General features: G+C 32.1%; 3 protein-coding genes across 3 annotated transcripts; all 3 read left to right on the top strand.

Annotated features, from left to right (window-relative positions):
* Nucleotides 1-6103: 6103 nt before the first annotated feature.
* On the top strand, nucleotides 6104-7159 carry LOC117934054. Its single transcript, XM_034855647.1, has 3 exons — nucleotides 6104-6233; nucleotides 6381-6707; nucleotides 6801-7159. Exons 1-3 carry the CDS (start codon nucleotides 6158-6160, stop codon nucleotides 6956-6958), a joined length of 561 nt encoding a protein of 186 aa, XP_034711538.1. The 5' UTR covers nucleotides 6104-6157; the 3' UTR covers nucleotides 6959-7159.
* Nucleotides 7160-15208: 8049 nt separating this feature from the next.
* On the top strand, nucleotides 15209-16469 carry LOC117933989. Its single transcript, XM_034855576.1, has 3 exons — nucleotides 15209-15347; nucleotides 15530-15856; nucleotides 15952-16469. The coding sequence occupies exons 1-3, from the start codon at nucleotides 15272-15274 to the stop codon at nucleotides 16107-16109; spliced, it is 561 nt and encodes a 186-aa protein (XP_034711467.1). The 5' UTR covers nucleotides 15209-15271; the 3' UTR covers nucleotides 16110-16469.
* Nucleotides 16470-20479: 4010 nt separating this feature from the next.
* Nucleotides 20480-24009, top strand: LOC117933910 (oxalate--CoA ligase-like). The gene is made up of 4 exons (XM_034855492.1): nucleotides 20480-20759; nucleotides 21050-22109; nucleotides 22938-23041; nucleotides 23596-24009. The coding sequence occupies exons 1-4, from the start codon at nucleotides 20556-20558 to the stop codon at nucleotides 23812-23814; spliced, it is 1587 nt and encodes a 528-aa protein (XP_034711383.1). The 5' UTR covers nucleotides 20480-20555; the 3' UTR covers nucleotides 23815-24009.
* The last annotated feature ends 54 nt before the right edge of the window (nucleotides 24010-24063 follow it).

Here is a 24063-nt window from a genome sequence, read left to right as displayed (position 1 = left end):
TACATAAAAATGTATCTAAACAAATTATTATAAACAAATTATTTACAAATTTCAAGTATGTTTGAGAATTTAAAATGGTTTTAACTTGTTTTATATATTTATAAATATATCTAAAAATTAACTTTTATATGTTGTGTTTTATTTATTTATTTATTTATAGGGAAAAATGAGTTTTGATTTACTAATATAAAAATATATAAAAAAAAAGAACCTAAATTTTTTAAATCAATATTATCTTTATTTATTTAAAAATAATTTGAAATACATGCCCTTTTAATGAGTCATCTAATTCTTTTTTAAAATATCCATTTTACTTGTTATACGTAATTATTTCCCTCTTTATTATTATTATTTTATTATTTGAGATTTTTTTTCCCTCCAAAAACAAACATCTCTTAAGAAAGTTGAGATTTATTTATTTTTTCTATAAAAAAACATCTCATTAAAAATAATAATAATAATAATAATAATTAAATGATTCATTAAAAAATATATGTATTTTAAATTATTTTTAAATTGACGAAGATAATACTAATTCAAAAATTTTGAGGTTCCTTTTTCTATATATTTTTGTATTATTAAATCAAAACCCATTTTTTCTCTTTTCATATTTGTATAATTATTTTTAAAACAATCTTTAAAAAACAAGTAAAAATAATTAAAATACATAGTCTAAAAATACTATGTAAATAGAAAACCATGTCCTGTTTTTAAAAATAGATAATTATTTTCCATTTTGTTTTTATTTTTATTTTTATTTTCTGTCAAATGTGGCTTTTTATTGTGAAGAATAAGAAGCTATTTTGAATCACTTTTTCTTTGGTGGGAAACAAAACGGGGTGTAAAACAATAAAGTTGAAAGACAAAAGCCAAACAGTTAGAAAATTTTCCATATTCATGGGAAGGGTCAAAAGTAAAAGGCTGAAATCAAAGATCCCTAGAATAATAATTAACAGATTCTCTCCTTTAGTTTAATTTCAGCCCCACAAATCACGCCTACATGAAGAAGAAGACTCCATGAGAGAGAGAGAGAGAGAGGAATACTCTTTATCAACTTTCTTATATTCGTTTCACACCATAGAACTCATTTTGGTCCTTCTTCTCAGTTATTGACTACAATGATGGAGGTGGGAAAGGAGGAGAAGGATATTTCCAGAAGCTTAGTCCACTCCCTACAGTAATGGCTTGCTTGACCGGTGGCATTGGTTTCTTCCCTGGACAGCGCCTGTCTGACTAAATTCCCTGACACTTCCAAAAATATTGTTTTGAATTTCCTTAATTTCAAAACAATTGATGCAGGCCTTTCCATCTTGTTATAATTTCATTGTGGAAAAAGCAATGATGCTTTTGAAAACTACAATCACTCTATTATTAAATAATTCCATTTTCAAAACATGTTTTCACTATTTGATTCTGCTTTCAAAACCATTTTATTTTCAATCATAGGGTGGCCAAACCATGGGTTTAGTGCTTAGGAAAGCTTACCATTGAGTATTAATTTGTTTTATTGCTAATTAAATCTATCTTACAAATGGGAAAAACAATAATCTATTAAATGAAAACTCCATACATAAACAATTTTTTATTAAAATAACATATTATTAGCTCTTTGACAATGTTTCTAAGAACATGCACTTTTTAAAAAACAGTTTTTAAAAATAGTTATGGATAATTTCGGAAACAAAATTGGGATTAAAGACTCAAATATAAAAAAATAAAATTTTAACATTTTTTTTTAATTTATGAAATTGTATATTGATATATAATGCAAAAACTTTTAATGTATTATTCATTTTTCAATTATTGCTTAGAACACACTACAAATGATAATTAAAACATCTTAAATTTGTTCTAAAAATAATTTGATATTTAAAATTTGTTCTTAAAATAATCCGACATCTAAAATTTATTCTTAAATTTGTTTTAAAAATAATAAGTCTTCAAAATAAATTTTGATTTTTTTTTTTAATTACGAACTTGTTAAACTCAGTCTCTCTTGTAAAATTATTATCTATTTTTAAGAAAGAAAAATTGTTTTTTAAAAAAGTTGAAAGTTAGAATCTCAAAGATAGAACACACCTAGAGGGGGATGATCAGGTGTTATTGACTAATTTAAAAGCTCTCCCAACCCAAGTTATTTAACTTTAAGATTTTTACAAATTTTCCTTTTCTTTATAAACACTATCAAACACAAAATAGAGATCACATACAAATATAGATGTAATAACACTCCCCAATAAGATTAAAATGCAAGTCACATACATATGTTTCAACACTCTCCAACATAATTCCTTAAATCAATTTCTAATTAAAAACAAGAGTATAATATCTCAAATATACTTATGAACAATATTAAGAAACAACATTCAAATTACCCTCAAGCAACTCATATCTATTTCACTTCAACAATCAACCAAGTATTAGATCACCAATTTATCAAAGATAGCTAGAAATTGAAAAAGAAATGAAGAGGAGGATGAGCGACAATGAGACAATGTAACGCCCAAGCATTTTCTTTTAAGGGTAATTTAGGAAATTACTAATAATAATTAAATTAGTTAATTAATTAATTTAATAAAAAGGAAGAGGGGTAAAAGTGTAATTTTACGAATAAATACCCTAGGTATAAATTAGAAATTTTATTCTTTCCGTTCTTCCAGAGAACGTAGGTTAGAGTCAGATTTCAGGGTTGAAGAACAGATCTCTATAGATAAGATTCTAACCCCTAGTTTAATATTTTAGATTCATTGATTAATTTCAAACACATTAGATATATTTTTTTTGGAAAACCCCAAATCTAGATTAGGGTTAGATTATTTTTTTTTTAAAATTTGTTTTAATATCAAATAGTGAAAATTTAAGATTTTGATTTATTATTGGAATTGGGGAGATCTTAAGTTTTTTTTTTTTATTAAAAAAAAAAAAAGATTCATGTGAAGATTTCGATTTAGATTAGGGTTAGTTTATTATTATTATTTTTTTATTTTGTTTTAATATCAAAATAGTGAAAATTTAAGATTTTGATTTATTGTTGAAAATTGGAAATTCTTAAGCTTTTAGGGAAAAAAAAAATTGGAAGACGCGTGTGCACACTGGAATTGGAGAATGACAAAATATATATATATATATATATATATATATATATATATATATATATATATATATATATATATATATATATTATATTGACAATAATGGATAAAGTTTATGTTTGAAAAAAAAAAAAAAAAGGAGAGAATAGAAGTTTTAAATAAAAGAAAGTAAAGTTTTTTTTTTGGTATTATAATTATACTAATGATGAGTATAAGTTAATAAATAACATAGAAATTAATTTGTGAAATAAATTATAGTTTAATTAAATTAAGTTGTATCCAAAAAAAAAATAAAAAAAATTTATGAATAGATTAAATTGTCTTTCATAATTAAAAATATTAATTTGAATACCTAAAATTTTAGGATTGACAAACCTGTAATTTTAGATAAATAGTAATGGTTATTTCTCTTATATTTGTTAGGTGAAGAGTAGAATTTCAGGATTATTTTTCTCCAAAGTTTTTGAAGACTTCTTTTGAGGTAAGGGAAGTTAATGCAATATTTATAAAATTAAATTATTTTATATGTTATTTTGAATTGTGGAAAAGAAAATGATATTTTGTTATCATGCATGGATCAAACTGTTTTGCACTAAATATTATGTTGGAATATTTTATTTTATTTATGACACAAAATATGGAGATATTATGTTGTGTAAATTTGAGTACTTGAACAAAAACATCACTCTGGTTTATTTGGCCCTTGTCAACGGGATATAATAGTTGACTATTCGGCCCTGTCAACGGGATATAATAGTTGACCTTTACATTTCATGGTGGGAATGTAATTGATTTGGACCCCGGCCTCTAGGGGTTTGGTTAGAGGTTACTAGTACTAGTAGTGTTTGGTTCCGTCCACCAGGAACAATTTGAGGCTAGCCACCCATTTGAAAAGTCCCACCCAACTGGGTATTTGATATTTGATAACCAGAATAATGAAAAATTGAATGGATTTGATTGAATCTTATGTGAAAGTGTTTGAATTTGATATGAAATTGGTTGGTTGAATTTTGAATATATTGGTATTTTTGAAACTTTGATATTTGATGAGAAAAAAAAAATGATATCTCCTATTTGAAATGAAAATATTTGATCCATGAACTGCATTAATATTCCTTATTGGACTGTGAGCTCATTCCCAATTGTTGAAAATTTTTCAGGTACTCTTAATTCGGGTGAGGAGTGATGGCTAGGCTGAGGAATAGTCATCATTAGAATTTGACTTAGGATTTTATATTAGATTTTGTTTAACTGTTAGTTGTGTTTATTTGGATTTTTTGGTATTTGGAAGTTATTTGGATATTGATCCTTCAAATTTTATGTTAGATCAAAGTTGAGTTTTGGAGATTTTGAAATTTGTTCTAGTACTTGACTTGTTTAAGTTTGCAAATATTTGGACAATGGATTTTGGATAGTGGATGTTTTAGTTTTGAAATTGAATTTTGAAGATTTTAGATTGGTTCCGCTACTCTGAACAGGTACTTGGTAATTGGTAACTTCCGATTACAAGATAAGTGTTTGGGTCAGGTTACACTGTAAGCCTTTGGGTTTGAAGTGTGAAATGACCATCACGCCCTTGGAGTGGGTCTTGGGGCGTGACAGATAACACTAGAATTTACGTGGAAAACCTCTAAAGAGGTAAAAAACCATGGGCCTACAACCGATAAAAAATATACAAGAAATAACAATCAAGGTGTACAAAAATTTACCTAGTTCAAGATCTCTAATCCCTCATGGACTACTTGACAAACACCTTCTCACCTCACCAATATGCCTTCGTCTTTAGGAACATGCTTGGACTCTTTCCCAAGCTTGATCTCGACCTTCTCCTTGAAACTCCATCAAGAAGAAAATGAGTTTTAACCCAAATCCAAATGGTTGTGAGATAAATGTTCAAAGAACTCAACCCATTTTTCTTTTCAAAAAATCCACTAAATGATTTGCTTGAAGACTTGTATGAGATTTTCTTGGAAAGCAAACAAGCTCAAAAAGGGAAGGGAAAAACAAGAGCACAAAAACTGACTGCTGCTTTCTTGTTTTCAAAAATGGGAAATTTTCATTTTAAAAGGATATGAAACCCTTAAACTAATAGCTAGAAAAAGATTACAAAAAAAAAGTAATTTGGATCGATTAGTCTTGCATTTGAATTGATCCAAAAATAAGGTAACATAAAACTTTTAGCAAAAATATTCCCCTCCCCCTCCCCCCCCCCCCCCCTAACCTTTTAAAATAATTCTAGACAATCAACATTTTTAAAATGAGGTTGATTTAAATTCATTCAATACAAACTCAGTTACTTGCTTTAGCCTCTTAGCAAATCCATTATCTTGATTTTCATAAGTCAAATATTCCGACAACGAATTTAGAGAACCATGGCTAGTTGTCACTCGGATATTTTGTTCAGAAGTACCAACCCAACTACAACACTCGTAAAAGTTATTGGACATATGAAATTATCATATAAATATCAACAAATAAAATTTGTACCCTTAATTTAAAAGTAACTATTTTTATTTTTGGCACACACTATTAATGTACATGGCATATGTTCTAACAATTTAATAGTGCCAACAGTCTCACATTATTACCGTTAAAATTGTACAAAACTGGTCAATTAACAGTAGTAAACGAAAACAAAGCAGTGTTTAATTCCCAAATTCCCATTTTTAACGTGTATTACAATTTACAAAAGATAAGAAAAGGCTCCAAACATTGCAGGACTTTTGACTAATTCTCAAATTAATAAAGCACCATTTGGTACGGCCAAAGTCATGGAAAATATGGTGCCAAGTTTGCAGAGAGCCGTGTTTCATTGCTGGCGGAGTCTTTGACTGCCAAAACTTCTGACTATCCAAACATTGGGTCCATTCACTAACCTTCCAAGCACTATCCGAATAGACCATCTTCGCTAGAAATTAGAATTGCGGTCTATACACGGTCTAAAACTACCCAGCCGCAACGACCATAAATAGCCGTCCTCAATTCCCAGTCTCCACAACAAAACTCTTAACTCTCTAAAACTTCAGCTAAATTTTTGGCTTGTTTGGTGCATTAGAGCTGTGCCCATGGCTTCTGATTTTGGCTTGAAGTCCCTGGCAATCCTGGCTCTTGTCCTTGCAGTCTGCGTGCAAGGTTCTCTAGGTAAGAAACAATGGACTCTTTCATATTGGTTTTCAGATAATTTTTCATATTTCGTACTGAAAATCAACCTTTTGGGATGGGTTTTCGTCATCTACATCAAAAGCTTTTAATCTAATACATACTTGGGGTACTGGGTTGGTGGTGTAGGAGGAATAACATGTGAGAATCTGAACAAGGACACATGCGCCTTCGCGGTTTCATCATCCGGCAAGCGCTGTGTGCTTGAGAAGCATGTGAGGAGGAGCGGAGAGGAAGCATACGTGTGCAGGACGTCGGAGATTGAGGCGGACAAGGTGAAGGACTGGGTGGAGAGCGACCAGTGCATTGAAGCCTGTGGGCTCGATAGGAAGTCGCTTGGGATATCATCGGATTCCCTGCTGGAGTGTGGGTTCACGCGGAAGCTTTGCTCTACTCAGTGCTATAACGGCTGCCCCAACATTGTTGATCTCTACTTCAATCTCGCTGCCGGTGAAGGTAACCTACAAACCAATCCTAAACGCCCGGAAACTAACATGCATGCCTTATTTTTCTGATGTAAAAATAGCTAATATTTGTGATAAACTGCAGGTGTATTTCTTCCAAAACTGTGTGAAGCACAAAGGGGAGATGCGAGGAGAGAAATGGCGGAGATCCGAAGTTCTGGTTTTGTGGCACCAAGGCCAGTATCAGGGGTGAATCCTGTGAAACATGGGGTTGCCCCTGCAGTGGCCCCTGCTTCATCATAGATTTTTATATGGACAGTTAAGAGATTTGATATATAAGAAGGATTGGAAGTTAGTTGCTGCGATAATAAAAGGGTTGAATCAATTAAAGAACTAGATGCTCTTATTACTTGTACATCGCTGAAACACTAGCTACCTCTCATTACATTGTATCATTTTTTTCAAAATACAAAGATATTCAATGATAATTATTTTTGTGTGGGATTCTTAGAGGTTCAAAAAGAAAACTTTAATTATAATATTTTTATTTTTATATTTTAGTAAGAAATTAACCTGGTGTTTGTTTTTTGACTGAATAGAAAAAACCAAAATGTTTGACTTTTTCTATTAAGTTAAAAATGACCTGTTGATATTATTTAACATAACTAAATTGATCATATTAATAACAAATTCACTTTAATATGATATTAATAGATTACTTTTTAGATTGTGAAACCAAGGTTTGGTTAATCTTGATTTTGATGATAACAAAACAAGGTTTAAAACTAATGATTATATTTTAAGTGTGATTAGGCAAGATGATTTCCAAAGTGGCAATTACAAAAACATATCAAGCCAAAGAGAAATCATGAAGAAGAAGACCACCTCAAAGAGAAGTGTTTTTCAAGACCCAAGCTTCATAAGATCTCTTTGTAAGGTTGTTGGTGCACTAGGTTTTTTCATGCATTGCATTCTTTACTTATGCACCAAAATCATCCAAGAATTAATTCATTTTAAATCCTTTTAAAATTGGATGATTTCATGTTTTCAATTAAAACCTTATGTCAAATATTTTCCAAACTTGTTTTAAAGGTTTTAAATTGAAAAAGTTGGGTGTTGAGCCAAAAACGGCTCAACCGGTTGAACCGGATGAACAGTAACCGGTTGACTCACAGCTCAACCGGTTGAGGTTATGAACAGTAACCGGTTGACCCTCAGCTCAACCGGTTGAGGGGTATGAACAGTAACCGGTCGACCGTTTGAAAATGCAAAAATTTTCTCTTTCTTCCAGAACGGTTGTTCAACCGGTCAAGGTTGAACCTCGTCCGGTTGAGGTCCGGTCGAGGCCCAACGGTCACCTGCCAAGCATTAAATGCTAACGGCTAGTCAACCGGTCGACCCCCAGCTCGACCGGTCGAACCCCAAACGGCTAGTTTGACTTTTTTCTTCTATAAAAAGGCTCCAATCTTCATTGTTTCAAGAGCTTAACCTTCCTAAACCTTTCTTGAATATATTTGAGCCTTTGAAGAAGTGTTTTGAGTGCACCATTGTTCCAAAACTTGCATATCATTAGTGCACCTTTCAATCCTAGTTTTCTTGTATCATTTGAGCTTAAAGTTTTTGTACTAGGATTTTTGTGAGATCAAATCAATTGTAAATCTTTGAGAGGAAGTTTTCCAAGAATGTGGTATCTCTTGAAAAGTGTAAAGGGTGCTTGGAGCCAGAAGTCCAAGAGGGTGGATTGGAACCATAATCCAATTGTGTTGCTTGAAGGCTTGATTTGGAAGCCTTGAATTAGTGGAACCTCAAGCTTGGGATTGAAGCTAGAGGAGAGTGGATGTAGGCCGGGTTGCGCCGAACCACTATAAATCTTGTGTTTGCATTCTCTCTTCCCTACTCTTTTAATTTATATGCAATTGTTTTTATATTATTTATTATATATACTTGCATATAATTATCTCTTACATTCACTTCGTTTAAATTTGCAAAAAGAGACCATCACCCTATTCACCCCTCCTCTAAGGTGATTACCATAGGTTGGATTAGCCTAAAATTCCTAACATAGATGAATAGAAAAAGTCAAAGTCAAAAAACAAACACACCCTAACCTTGTTTCAACAACTTCTTTGCCTCCTTGGCTATCGAAAATAGTTGCACTGCAGAAATTGGACGAGTACAGTGTATGTGTGTGAGGAAATGGCATGAATTTTTGTGGATGTAACATAGGCCCATTAAGCCAAACTTTCAACCTTATCTGATTACCATTTGGGCTCGGCTCATTGAAACATTGGTAAATCTCCAGCCCAGGCCCACCTCATTTTCAGCCCAATTTCTTGGTATGGTTGGTAGTGGTTGTTATTAACATTTAGGCCATATGTTCCATCACATGGCTGGGGAAAGCCCAGTTGTCTGGCCAATTGCGTTGGGTGGAATTATGACAAATTTATGGTAAATTTAAAAAAAAAAATTGTAAAAAATGGAATTTTCGTGATTTATTTCCAAAGGATTTGCATTTTATCTATCTTGAATTATGCTTGATAGCTAGTCGAAAATGAATGCAATAATCAACAAAGCAATTAGTCGACTAGCCGATGGATTGATTGTTGCTTCATTTGTCTATCAATAACATTAATGATATGTTTAGTCAATTCCTTAGGAATCAAATGAAAAGAAGTCATTTTATTTTCAAAAGACTTGTATTTTATCCTTTTTGAAATATGCTTGATAATAGCATATGAATGCATTATCAACAAAGCAATTAGTTAAGTTGCCGATTGAACGACTATACAACTAATCAAATAAATGAAATAGAATCATAATATTTTCCAATGATTTACATTTTTCCTTCTCAAATTGTGTTTAACGGTAATAAAAGAATGCATTTAAACCTTTGCCTCTTAATAAAGTGAATGGTGCCATTTCTATTAAGCCAATTTTATGTTTATTAATACATATGCATAGGTCACATATATTCATTTGTGTTTTAAAACTAAATAATTTTAAATTTATACAAAAAAAAAAGAATATTAAAAATAAAATTTTAATAAACAAATAGTTTTAAATATCTTATTTTTAAATTTCATTTATTGAAGATATAAAAATCATCCTACTAATTTTTTTAACGAACTTTTATTGAAAAATATAAGATTATAAATATTTTTAAATAAAAAATAATTATATGTCTTTGATAAGGAGTCCTTGGCATAAAAGATTCTTGTATCATGGACTACCTCAAGACTTACATTAAAAAATTTGAAGACCATACCTATGGAAGTTGGTGTCAAACCACTTAAATTGAAGTTTGCATTCTCCTCCATTTCTCTTTATTATTTTTACCTGCTTTTATCTTTTATTATCTTATATTTTTATTATTATAAAATTATTTTATTAATTAGCATATTTTATAATTAGCATAAAATTATAAAATTAGTCTATTTCATATTTTTATTCAAAAATAACTCATTTTTAGCATAAAAGTTCTAAACTATTTCAAGTATTTACATGTATGTTTTAAAAGAAATAGTTATTTTTAGAAGAAAAGAATGAGTGTATTTTTGTTAAAACATGAAAAAAAAAAAAGAAAAAAAGATGGAGAGTTAAATTTTCAAAATTGAGTTTTCAATGATTGTTTTAATCAAATAACCCGATATAAAACTAAACTAACCTAGTTATATTTTTATATAGAATTGAGATTATTGAACCAAAAAGTTAAAAAAACAATTGAAAATAAATAAGCTTCATTTATTTACATAAAATCATGTATGTGTTCCATTTATAATTTTATATAAATTAGGATAACTAAAAAATATTTTTAAAAAATTAAAATAAATAAACACCATGCATGTGCCTACAAAAAAAAAATGAATAAAAATTGAAAAAAATTAAACATAATTAAACTCTACGCATGTAAACATAATATAGTATCTTGTTTTTCATGAGTTGTTGTGGATCATTCATTTGTTGATAAGAAAATTATAACCGTATGATCGTTAAGATAACTTTAGATTAGAATTCATTTGTTTTTGCCATTGTAATTTATGTTTTTTCACAAAATTGCTAAAAAGAAAGATTATTAATGCATTAAATTATGTTAACAATTTTATTCCATTATTATATTAAATACAACACATTATATGTTCTATGGATCTTGTCAATTATAATCGATTTGTAGCTACTTTAGAGTTGATTTAAATTTGAAGTCCATATGTATTAGATATATAAGGGTGCGAGAAATAAGTATTGGATATGAAAAGTTAGAAAGTTGGAGAAAATATTAGGAAAAAGGAAACAAAGTGTCAAATTATATGTCGAAATTTAAATATCTTGTGAAGAGTTTTCAAACATTTATAGTGTGTTCAAACTTCTTTTTGAAAGATCTTCCAAAGTTAATGCAACCCATACCATACTTTTGAAGACTTTTGAATATTGGTTCCTTCTTTTATTTTTTAGAGCTCTTTTCTCTTTATTTTTATTGGATTTTTTTTTATAAAATAACTTGGTAAAAACCTATTTCGTATACTTATATAGGGTTTCAACACAAAAGCCTAATTCTCTGGACTAAAAATTGTACATGTAAATTAAAAGCTATAAAAAAAATGTGTCCTTTCTTTTCATATAAAGTTGATTGTCCATTTTTTTTTGTAACAACTAAGTTTTTCTAGTTAGCTATCTCTATCTAAAATATTTTTCATCACCTAATGTTATAAGTTTGGTTATTTTTCCTTTTTTTTTTCTTGTTATATTATACCATTTATATTTAGTTAAATATAAATATAGTTCTCAGGTCTAACATTTTTTCAAAAACTATATGAATTCAAATTTTTTGTAACTCGAATGAATTAGATTAATGTTAAATCAAGTTGGCTTAATTCAAAAACTAAATCAATTTTAATGACTTTTAATGTAATCAAAATAGATTAACTTAATAAAATTCTCGAGTTGATTAAGAATGAAACTAATCGAATCACTGTCACTCGTATTAAGACATTTCTTGGGATAACTTCTTGTTTTAGGTTACCTAAAAATTGAAATTGAAACAAAAATCATAATTTTTTAAAAACAATATTAATATTATAAAAGTTTTATTAAACATATATATTTTACAAATCAAAATAGAGTTTTCATAAGAAACAATATTTTTCTGACTTTCATATTAAACTCTTTTTTTCATTGATTCTTTGAATAAAATTAGTCATCAAACAGATATAAAAACCCATATTAAACTTAAAAAAGAGTTATCGATCCAAACAGGGCATGATCAATCAATGCCCAACCATCCCATGAATCATGAGACTATTATTAATTTGAAAAGTAAATAAAAAAGCTTCAAACAATTTGTCTATGGTGGGAAAAAAAAAAGGTGACTCAATAAACAATTTTCAAACACTTGTTCTTAGGTGGGACAAGGAAAGGGGTATAAAGCAATAAAGTTGAAAGACAAAAGCCAAACTCATAGAAATTCTTTCCATATTCATGGGAAGTGTCAAAGGTAAAAAAAAGTTGAAATGAATCAAAGATCCGTAGACTAATAAATAACAAACTCTCCTCCTTTACTTTAGTTTCAGCCCCACTAATCACGCCTACATGTAGAAGAAGACTCCATTCTCATTTCCTTCTTTTCTTCAACTAACTTATTGATTTGGAGTTGATTTGCTGCCCACACATTGTCACTATCATAAGGAGGAAGGAGCACTCATTTCCAAATTTCAAAGACCTTTCATTCCTTTAGAAGTTCAAGGAAACTCTCATTCTTTCTTTTTTTTTTTCTTCTTTATTGCTGATTGGGGAAAATGCAAGTGAAAAATAAATAAATAATATATTTAAAATTAATAAATTATTTTCTACAGTAATTCAAACTTATTTTATTTATATGTAAAAATTAAATAATTTAAAAATGTATTAAAATTTTAAATAATTTTAATTATATGTAATTTTATTTTATAAATCAAACATAATTTAAAAGTTGAACCAATTTGTGAAAATTTCTTAACTTTTAGGAAAAATAAAAATAAAAGGTGCTTAACCATTAAAAAAAAGTTAAAGTAATAAAATTTCCTTTTAATTTTCCTCGCGAAGTGCTATGAAAAGGCTGTGTTTGAAATTTGATACAAAAATTATATTTGATTTAATGCAATGAGATTAGAATATACATGTTATTGATTGTAATTTTTAATAATTAAAAATTAGATATTATAAATTCTTATATTTTAAAAAAAAATGAAAGTCACTTTAAATAAATTATTTTAACCCTTCTAATTAAATAACCCTATTTTGATTCCCTCGATCAGCAGTAATTATTTCATCACATGAAATTGGTTTCTTCATTATTACATAATTTAACTTGTGGGTGGTATATAATTTAGGTTATTTGATTAAAAAGGTAAATGAAAACCTAATTTTAGAAATCTAATCCGTTTTGATAAAATTGTTCGTTATTATTTTTTATTTATTTATTTATAGAAATAACAATTTCTTTTAAAACATATTATAAATACTTGAAATAGTTAAGAGTATTTATGTCAAAAATGACTTATTCAACATAAGAAATGATAAATTCGTAAATATGATAAGTATTTCATCCATTTTAACAAATTATTTCACATAATTTTTACAAAATAAAAAATATTTATATATGATATTTATTTAGAAAAGTAAATAACCCATAATAATTTTTGGAAAAACCTAAAATCTATTTGATATAAACAATAGGAACAATCTCTCAGAGGACACTCTTCCAAAACTTCAAAACAAGTCGTTTTGAAAGTATCTGTTACAACAAGCAAACCATTGGATTAACTAAAATGATGGGAAAGGAGAAGGATATATCCGGAAGCTTAGTCCACTCCCTACAGTAATGGCTTGCTTGACTGGTGGAGTTGGTTTCTTCCCTGGACAACGCCTGTTTGCCTTAATTTCCTAACACTTCCAAAAATATTGTTTTGAATTTCCTTGATTTCAAATCATGTGATGCAGGCCTTTCCATCTTGTTATAATGTCACAGTGGAAAAAGCAATGATGCTTTTGAAAACTCGAATCACTCTATTTTTAGCTACACCATACACTAATTTCATTTTCAAAACATGTTTTCACTATTTGATTCTGCTTTCAAAACCGTTTCATGTCCAATGATAGGGTGGTGAAACCATCTCTTTAGTGCTTAGAAGAGCTTACCATTGAGTATTAATTTGTTTTATTACTAATTAAATCTATCTTACAAAGGGTAAAACAATAAACCACTAAATAAATACTCCATCTATAACAAAATTTTTATTAAAATAAAATATTATTAGCTCCTTGATAATATTTTCAAATTCAATTTTTGAAAAACCGTTTTGAGAATAGATATTAACCATAGTTACCAATTATTTTTAAAAACAAAAGTGGGATTAAAAATCTAAATATGAAAAATAATTTTTGAACTTATTTTTTTATGAAGTTTTATATTTATATATAATGCAAAAGATTTTAATCATATCTTAAATTTGTTTTAAAAATAGTATGCTTTGGAAACAAATTTTGAAAAACATTTTTTCTATTAACAACCTATTAAACTTATTTTCTCAAGAAGGAAACACCGTTTTCAAGAAATTACTAGACATATCAAATTATCATATAAATATCAACAAGTAAAATTTTTACGATCAGTTTGACAATTGTTTTTTATCGTTTTTCAAAATAAAAAATCAAAAAAATATGTTTAATAACCAAAAATTGATTATGTTTTTTATTCTTAAGAATATGGTGTTTCAAAGAACATTTTTTTTTTTTTTTACTTTTATTTAGGACTACTTTAAAAAATAATTATGCAGATATATAAAATGATTAAAAAAAAATATGAAACATAAACATTATTTTTAAAACATATTTAAAAATATGTTAACAATATCTTAAATTTTGAAACAAAATTTTATTTTATAAAATATCATAGAATAATTTTAAAAAATTATTCTAAAAAATTATTTTTGACAACCATTTTTAAAAACACGTTACCTTTTTAATTTATTTAAGGGTAACTATTTTTTGAATTTTTGGTACACATTGTCAATGTATTACGTGGCATATCTTCTGAAGTTTCAACGGTGCCAAAAGTCTGACGTTAATACCGTTAAAATTGTACAAAGCTATTCGATAAACACGAGTAAACAAAAACTAAAACAAAGCAGTGTTCAATTCCCAATTTCAACATGTATTTCAAAAGCCAAGCAAAGGCCCCAGAAGTGCAATAGTTTTGACTAATCCTTAAATTAGGCACCGTTTGACACGGCCAAAATCATGGAAAATATGGTGCCAAGTTTGCAGAGCGCCGTGTTCCATTGATGGCGGAGTCTTTGACTGCCAAAACTTCTGATTTTCCAAACATTGGGGTCCATTCACCGACCTTTCGAGCACGGTCCCACGATAGACCATCTTCACTAGAAATTAGAATTGAGGTCCATATCTTGATTTCACACTGAAAGTTCCATTTCCAAATCTTTCCCCCACGTTCAAAACTACCCAGCCGCAACGACTATAAATTGCTACCCCTCCTCAGTACCCAGTCTTCACAACAAAACTCTTTAACTCTCTGCCAAACTTCAGCTAAATTTTTGGCTTGTTTGGTGCATCAGAGCTGTGCCCATGGCTTCTAATTTTGGTTTGATGTCCCTGGCAGTCCTGGCTCTTACACTTGCTGTTTGTGTGCAAGGTTCTCTAGGTAAGAAACAATGGACTCTTTCAATTGGCTTTAAAATATTTTTTCATATTTCATACTGAAAATCAGCATTTTTAGAAGCACCCTTCATCTAAAAGTCCCACTTTCCTTCCCATATTTGGGATGGGTTTTCATCAACTATATCAAAAGCTTTTAATCTAACAAATACTTGGTTGGTGGTGTAGGAGGAATAACATGTGAGAATCTGAACAAGGACACATGCGCCTACGCGGTGTCATCATCCGGTAAGCGCTGTGTGCTTGAGAAGCATGTGAGGAGGAGCGGAGAGGAAGCATATGTGTGCAGGACGTCGGAGATTGAGGCTGACAAGGTGAAGGACTGGGTGGAGAGCGACCAGTGCATTGAAGCCTGTGGGGTTGATAGGAAATCGCTCGGGATTTCATCGGATTCTCTCCTGGAGTGTGGGTTCACCCATAAGCTTTGCTCTTCTCAATGCTATAACAGCTGCCCCAACATTGTTGATCTCTACTTCAATCTCGCTGCCGGTGAAGGTAACCTACAAACCAACCCTAAACGCCCGGAGACTAACATGCATGCCTTATTCTTTTCTCACGTAAAGATAGCTAACATTTGTGATAAATTGCAGGTGTATTTCTTCCAACACTGTGTGAAGCACAAAGGAGAGATGCGAGGAGAGAAATGGCAGAGATCCGAAGTTCTGGTTTTGTGGCACCAGGGCCAGTATCAGGGGTCAATCCTGTGAAGTTCGGGGTTGCCCCTGCAGTGGCCCCTGCTTCATCATAGATTTTTATATGAAGTATACAGTTAGAAACTTAATACACATGAAGGATTGGAAGTCAGTTAGTTGCTGCCATAATAAAAGGTTTGAATCAAAGTATTAGATGCCGGGCTTGAAGGGGGCTATATATCACTTTGGTGTGTTCAACTCTCAAGTCATGTACTGAGTGCGCGTAGAACAGGATAGGTATACATTTCACGAAACCATTCTAGTCAATAAGGTGATCCTCGTACTTCATTCACCATGATTGAAACATGTTTTGTTATTCACACAAGGTTATTACTTATGGTTGGTACACTCTATGGATTGTAATGGTTTCGAGAGATGAAATAAAAATAAGTACTTGGATTGCATTTGTCACTCAATTCAGAACCTCTTTGATGTATCATAATCTTACTACAATTTAAGGACAACTGCAAGAAAGGAAACACGACAAGAGAGGATGATGGTGTCTTCACTTTCTCCTCTCTTTCTCATACGTGGGAAGTCAAAAACTTACTTCCATTGCCCAAAGAATCTACAGAGGATTGTCATCATCATATTACAATTCAAGGACAACTGCAAAAATGGAAAAACGACAGGAGGGGATGATGGTTTCTTCACTTTCTCTTATGTAAGAAGTCAAAGACTTACTTCCATTGCCCATAACATCTACAAAGGATTGTCATGATCATATTACAACTCAAGGGAAACTGCAAGAAATTAAGGAAAAACGACAGGAGGGGATGATGATCTCTTCACTTTCTCTCCTCTTTTCTCATACGTGGGATGTGTGTCTCTCTTTATATATATGAGGCCTTGACCCAATGGGCTACAGGCCCGGTCAAGGTTTAAAAGACGAAGCGTACGCACAAAATTCAACACAATATATGTTGACCCACAGTATTGAACGAAAGAACTCCATTCTAAATTCAATTGCCAAATAGGACTCACATGTTGAATCATACAAAGAAATTATATCAGACCCTTTTATAGGAAGGAACAAACCTGAGTCCATTTTTCGTATTGAATAGAATATGGATCTTCTAAGGTTATAGAGGGGAAATCACATTTTCTGTAATCTCTCTGGCGATAGGAAGCGGGAGAGAACGCGTTCTGTCTATTAAAAAATTATTCAAATTATTATGAATAAACACCAATCTTATGAATCCCTTATATATATGAATTCTTTATATCTTCTATGTATTAGGGACCATTCCCTTTGAATATTGGGTTATATGTGTCTTAGACCCATCATCTGAGACACATGGTATTGGGCTCTACACATGAGGTGGTCTATACTTTAAAATAAATAGGAATTAAATATGTATATGCCAATAGCTTAATTATAAACTATGCTTCATATGTGAGTACATAGTTATTCTAATATGAAAGACCTAATACTTCTTGACATCATATTCAAAATAGGTGTCTGTCGAACTTGTTTGGAAAATTTTGATTTTGGTAGCTTCTAGAGGTGAAGTTAATAACAGGGCCAAAAGGCAACTAATTAAAATAAGTAAATGTTTGATAAAAGAAGACAGGAGTCAGAAGTGCTGGTTAATCCCAAGTTTCCGGGAAAATCCCTGGATGGTTCGTGAGAAAACGTAAGCGCTTACGTGAAGCAGCGAGGTCTATGTCATGGTCCAACCAAGTCTCTAGACCCAGTTTTTTATGGGGTTTCTCAAATTATTTCATATTTAATGGTGGAGGTTTCTGTAATTAATTGAACTGACAAGAATTGTAACAGTCTATTTGACCGACAATGATGTGATCAACCAGCTAATTTAAAGAGAATCGGGAGTATTGTCTACTTCTTGGAGTTCTGTTTGGTCGTCAAGAAATTGAGAAGGAAAAGGAAAAGATAAGTCTCTTGTCTAGAGAAACAAAGTGAATAAATAAATGGTCCACAGGGCCATAGCCAATATGATGAATTCTTTAACCAAATCGCAAGGTTCCCCTGCTGGGCTGGGCTGTATTGCAGATGACAGGGAGGGTTTCCAGGGTCAATGTCGGCCCAAAGGCCTAAGAATATTGCCAATTGGAGTCCTAGAAGGGGTTGTCCACAAATTTAGAACCAGCAAAATACTAATCATCTGGCTGATTAATTGGTTTTTCGAGCTTAAATTAGACTGTCTTTGCTTCATCTCGAAGGCAAATTTTGGTGTAAGTTACAGGTTTATGGGATGAACTTGAGTGGTATTTGTTTTTTGGCTGAATAGAAAAAGGTAAAATATTTGGTTTTTTCTATTCAGTTAAACGTACTTTGTTCATATTAACCAACATAACTAAAATAAACTTGTTATTAAGTTTAGTTTAATTATGTTGATTGATGTCAATGAATTACTTTTAGCTGAATAGAAAAAATCAAATATTTTTGTTTTTTCTATTCAGCCAACAAACAAACACCACACTTGGTCTCTCCTCCATTTGTGGTGTCAGAGGTCTATTTATATAACTATTTACTTAATAAAACTACTTACCGTTGATTCGAAAACAATACGTTTCACATAAAGGAAATAAAGAATGTTTGAAAACAATTTTTAAAATAGTTTTTAAAAAGCATATTTTGAGCACAAATTTTAAAAATAATTTTACAACGTTTTCTAGAATTAAAGTTACAGAATTTTAAATATTCTCCGACATTTTTTTAAGCTTTAAAAATAAAATTTATTTGTAATTCTTTATTTTTTTAATTATTATTTATATTTGTACAATTATTTTTTAATCTAAAAAAATAAAAATAACTCAAATGTTTTTTTTTATTTTTAAAATGTCATTTTCAAAACAAAGTTTTTAAAATATGTTTTTTTAATTAAAAAACTATCAATTTCTAAGTCTAGAAAATGATTTTTCTGTTTTTAAACAACTAGGTTTTGAATCCAAATGTTTGTCCATTCTTCCTAAGTCTAAACCTAATTTTTCTACATTTTTACAAGTAGGGTGCATTCATTATTGACCCAAATTAATAATTATGTTACCTGTAGAGTTGAATGATAGGTTTGAAATTTTGAAATATTCTAATAAATCTTCTACAACACCGGAGCAATTCAAGGAAAACAAAATTTTCACAACAATCCCAACTAACTAAGTTTTCTATCTCAATCTCAACAAATTACCATAAAATTTGTGGTTGACGGTGTAAATAAAAAATCTAAAAGTTACATGATTCTCTCTTATAAGGAGAGATGTAGACACCGTCAACCTCTTACATCATCGTTATTATTTTATCTTTGTGTTGTAAAATTAATATTTTTTTATATTAAAGTTTTTTACTCACACAACAAACTCTGGTATAAGAACTTTCCCGGACATAATAAATATTTCATAACTTAACAATACTACTTTTACCATTTTTTTACACACTCAAATGTTATAAAAAGTGTTAAGAGTAAATACAATTCCGTTAAAATTGATATATAAGTTATTAAAAACTCTTTTTTTCTTTTCTAAATAGCATCAAATCCATAAAAGTTTTGATTGAATTTACTTTTGAGAAATCAAACTCTTCTTTTAAGCTCAATAAAATTATCATATAATCAATGTCTTCAACAAAAAGGCAAAAAAAAGAAATCGAAAGACATAAACATCTTAAGAAAAGGATTCCCTAAGATAATTCATATAAAACAAATTTATTCTCAATCATGGATTAAGGAATTTGATTTTGCTTTAAATATTATTATATTTTTAAAATCGCCAACTTTTGATTAACACGAGACCATGCTCTTTCTATTCAACAAATGTTCTAAGAACATATAGAAGAAGATTTCAAAATCAAAATTGAACTTTTCTGTCTCTTTTTAGTTAGGTTAGACCAAAGTTAGATTTGGTCAATAAATAGTTAGCTCACCATTCCTGTCCTGAAATGTCATATTAAATTACTTCAAGTTGTGACTCAAATCCTAATAATAATAATAATTAATTAATGAGTTATATTCAAAAATTCAATAAAGTATATGATAAAGCATATTAAATTACCATTCAAACCAAAAATTGTAACACTATAGAGAAACCTTACGGTCTCGAGATGGGTAATTTTGTTACCCAACCAACACGTGCCACGTAATCGACTGCCATCTACGTTGGCAAACGTAACCGAGTTCGCTTTCACCGGTCCTCACCACCGGTGGAGGGCAAGCATTCGCCCACGTCACGGCGTAACTAACAGCTAAACATACACGCGTCAGAAAAGCCAAACGGAGAAGTTCAGGATTTTCTGGAAGGAGCAGTCCCCGAGGATGGCACACTCATCACTGACCCTATATTTTAGCCACGTGGCATCCCTCCCTGATCTTGCCAGGTGGCCAGCCTTACCCACCTCTCGCCTCCACCGAAGCCACCGCTTATTTGTTCCTCTTTTTCTGCCCCCTTATATATAGAGAGATATTCATCACCTTATTCATCCTCATCTTTCTCTCTCTAAAATCTGCGTTTTGTGGTTTTATTGAAAAGCGATAAGATTCTTGTGTGGAATGATGGAAAGTCTAACTCTCACCGGATTGTTGAAACAGGTCGCCGGAGAATTCCCTTCCCGTCGAGCACTCTCCGTTTCCGGCAAGTTCGATCTCACCTACGCTCGCCTTCACCAACTTGTTGAAGGAGCGGCCTCTCTGATCCTCGCCGGTGGCATTAAGGCCGGAGACGTCGTCGCTCTCACCTTCCCAAACACCGTTGAGGTATCTTTATATGTTTTGTCTTGTTTGGTATCTCAGAAAATATTGGAATTCTATCTGTGTTTTGTCTTGTTTGGCTGCTCGGAAAATTACGGAAAGAAAATGAACTCGTGTTTTATAGTTTAATTTTAGAAAAGGGTGAACGTCCAGTGCCATCTGAACCACACTCAAGTCAGCTGGGACCCAGCATCTGTTATTACAATGCTGACGTGGATGGTCTGGATGCAAATTAACTATGATCAGGTAAAATTAAATGAAAATATGATCTGATAAATATGTTTTTGGTTCTACAGTTCGTGATTATGTTTTTGGCTGTAATACGAGTACGAGCCACGGCTGCGCCTTTGAACTCAGCTTACACAGCAGACGAGTTCGAGTTTTACTTATCCGACTCGGAATCGAAGCTTCTCCTAACATCGCAAGAAGGAAACGAGGCAGCACAAGCCGCGGCTTCCAAGCTCAAAATCACACACGCCACGGCTTCCCTTACCCAAGCCGAAGCCGAAGCCGAAGCAGAGGTAAATCTATCCTTGATTCACTCCGAGCCGGACCCTCACTCGGTAGCCAAACTCGTGAACGAGCCATCCGACGTGGCACTTTTCTTGCACACCTCCGGCACTACGAGTCGACCCAAAGGAGTGCCACTGAGTCAACTCAACTTGGCCTCATCGGTTCAGAATATCAAATCGGTGTACAAACTCACTGAGTCAGACTCCACCGTTATCGTGCTCCCTCTCTTCCACGTTCACGGCTTACTCGCAGGTTTACTGGGTTCACTAGGCGCAGGAGCCGCCGTGACCCTACCCGCCGCTGGCCGATTCTCGGCTTCAACATTCTGGTCCGACATGCTCAAATACAATGCCACGTGGTACACCGCCGTCCCCACGATCCACCAAATTATCCTGGATCGCCACCTTAGCAAACCCGAATCCGTTTACCCGAAGCTTCGATTCATCCGGAGTTGCAGCGCTTCTCTGGCACCAGCCATAATGGCTCGGCTCGAGGAGGCGTTTGGTGCACCGGTGTTGGAAGCATATGCTATGACCGAAGCGACCCATCTCATGGCTTCGAACCCTTTACCCGAAAACGGTCCGCATAAACCCGGGTCCGTTGGAAGACCAGTGGGCCAAGAGATGGCGATATTGGATGAAAATGGCGTCCAACAGGAGGCTAACGTGAGTGGGGAAGTGTGTATTAGGGGCCCTAATGTGACCAAGGGTTACAAAAACAACCCTGAGGCTAATAAATCGGCTTTTCAATTCGGGTGGTTTCACACAGGGGATCTCGGGTTCTTTGACCCGGATGGTTATTTGCATCTTGTTGGTCGAATCAAGGAACTCATCAACCGTGGAGGTAATGTTTCTTCTCCATATTTTTCTTTTATCTATATATGCATATATACTTAAGCTGGAGTTGTTTTGCGCTTAGAGAAGAAAGAGCATTATGGCATATAGTTACAGAATCAGGCATACTTAGACCATGCACTCCTTTATTCATCTCTTTAATTGTCAACCCCTACTATTTGAGAACAAATTGGAAGATTTTGTTGATAAAATCAATGAATTTTTCTACTTTTTCTATTGGGTAAAGTCAAATTAAGAGGAATGCCTTTATCTAGGTGTGCCCCATTGTTAGTATGGAAGTCTTTATCCTAGGAAAAGATAGTTATAGACTTTCAATTCCTAAGCGTGCTATAGTGACATCCACAAATGCTCTGCGAATATTCCTGAGGACAATGCCATATTAAGCTAGTTGTGGAGCCTCCAAGGCTCCAAAGCTAGTTGGTCATATATTATTTTTCATTTTTTATTTTTATTTTCCTTGCTTGGGAAAGTTGGCCTTCTCTTTCCGAATCCCGACCAACCACACAGCTTTTGAAATTGAGTGGCTGAGATGTGTTTTGAACTTTGCGTGTAAGATTCAGAACCACACATGCTTAAGATAACATGGTTGATGAGGTCAAAGAACCGTGTAGTTCTTTTTTATCCAAAAATAAAAGCTGGCGTCAGGCTTGCTGTATGAAATAATGCCAGATGGCTCGATTTTGTGGATCTTATTTCAAGAAATGGAGACCTTACAGTCTTACCGCAAAATTACCAAATATCCACACAATTCTTTTTAATTAGGTCACGCATTGGTTAAAAGCTTTCCAATAGTGGTAGTCCTTATCCATATTTTCAGGAGAGAAGATATCACCAATTGAAGTGGATGCTGTCCTTTTATCACATCCAGACGTTGCTCAAGCAGTTGCTTTTGGGGTTCCAGATGACAAATACGGCGAAGAGGTAAGAACCATAATTCCCCCAATTGTTTCATTGCTATCAACACCAATTTATTAGAAGGGATAACCAATGAGATGAAATCATCTCCACTTTGGACAAAGCATGAACCATAAGGATTTGGCTGGACTAGGGTATTTTGTAACCATTTTCTTCTTGTTCACTAACCAATTTTATATGACTTTGAAGAGAAATCTCAAGGATCATTATAGAGATCCTTGGATTTCTAATCACTTTTCTTACCACATAAGCTTCACTGGGCTTTTAGACAATTCTAAACTAGTTCCTAGGGTAGCTTTTCTATCCCTCTTCCATATCCCATGTGATCTGTTTACGTGCAACAGGGACCAGTCACCGCTGTTGTGCCTTTTACAGAGCTTTCCAGCTCGGTTTAAACTTTTGAGTGTCGTCCTTCACACTCACTACCCCACCTCGTGGTTATTGTTTGCTTGGTCTTCCTGGAAAATATAATTGTTTTTTTTTAGAAAAAAAAAAAAACTGTTTGTTGGTTTGTGAAATGAAATGTTGCTGAGGTGGTACATTCTGTCTTAAATGAATAGATAAACTGTGCCATCATTCCAAGAGAAGGATCAGACATTGATGAAGCAGAGGTAACGAGGTTTTGCAAGAAAAATCTTGCCGCTTTTAAGGTTCCCAAGAAGGTCTTCATCACTGATTCTCTCCCAAAGACGGCTACTGGGAAGATCCAGCGAAGAATTGTGGCTGAGCACTTCCTTGCCCAAATCTCTACTGCTAAAGTCCCAAAGTTTGGGGCATAGGAAAAAAATAAATCAATAAAGATAAGGCAATTCCTTAAATCCTTGGGCAAATCTCCAGGTATTTGTAAAACATTTTGCTCCCTTAGAATTCATTAGATGTATGTTCTTCCCATTTTTTCCTTATGCCCAATTTCAATGTCATCTGGTATCTCAGCATTGGAAAAATAAAATAAAAAATAAAAAATTCGTGAAGTAGTTTTTAATTATGCGTTCCTGTGGAGAGAATAGAATGCTTCGTAAGGTTGGTAC

This window comes from Vitis riparia, chromosome 16 (assembly GCF_004353265.1).
Source record: "Vitis riparia cultivar Riparia Gloire de Montpellier isolate 1030 chromosome 16, EGFV_Vit.rip_1.0, whole genome shotgun sequence".
Classification (NCBI taxonomy): domain Eukaryota; kingdom Viridiplantae; phylum Streptophyta; class Magnoliopsida; order Vitales; family Vitaceae; genus Vitis; species Vitis riparia.
This window is presented reverse-complemented; position numbering and strand designations above follow the sequence as displayed.

Coding starts and splice junctions, on each gene's coding strand:
- LOC117934054 (XM_034855647.1), top strand. CDS start 6,158: ATGGCTTCTGATTTTGGCTTGAAGTCCCTGGCAATCCTGGCTCTTGTC. Junction 6,234..6,380: donor CTGCGTGCAAGGTTCTCTAG/GTAAGAAACAAT, acceptor TTGGTGGTGTAG/GAGGAATAACATGTGAGAAT. Junction 6,708..6,800: donor CAATCTCGCTGCCGGTGAAG/GTAACCTACAAA, acceptor GATAAACTGCAG/GTGTATTTCTTCCAAAACTG.
- LOC117933989 (XM_034855576.1), top strand. CDS start 15,272: ATGGCTTCTAATTTTGGTTTGATGTCCCTGGCAGTCCTGGCTCTTACA. Junction 15,348..15,529: donor TTGTGTGCAAGGTTCTCTAG/GTAAGAAACAAT, acceptor TTGGTGGTGTAG/GAGGAATAACATGTGAGAAT. Junction 15,857..15,951: donor CAATCTCGCTGCCGGTGAAG/GTAACCTACAAA, acceptor GATAAATTGCAG/GTGTATTTCTTCCAACACTG.
- LOC117933910 (XM_034855492.1), top strand. CDS start 20,556: ATGATGGAAAGTCTAACTCTCACCGGATTGTTGAAACAGGTCGCCGGA. Junction 20,760..21,049: donor CCTTCCCAAACACCGTTGAG/GTATCTTTATAT, acceptor TTGGTTCTACAG/TTCGTGATTATGTTTTTGGC. Junction 22,110..22,937: donor GGAACTCATCAACCGTGGAG/GTAATGTTTCTT, acceptor CCATATTTTCAG/GAGAGAAGATATCACCAATT.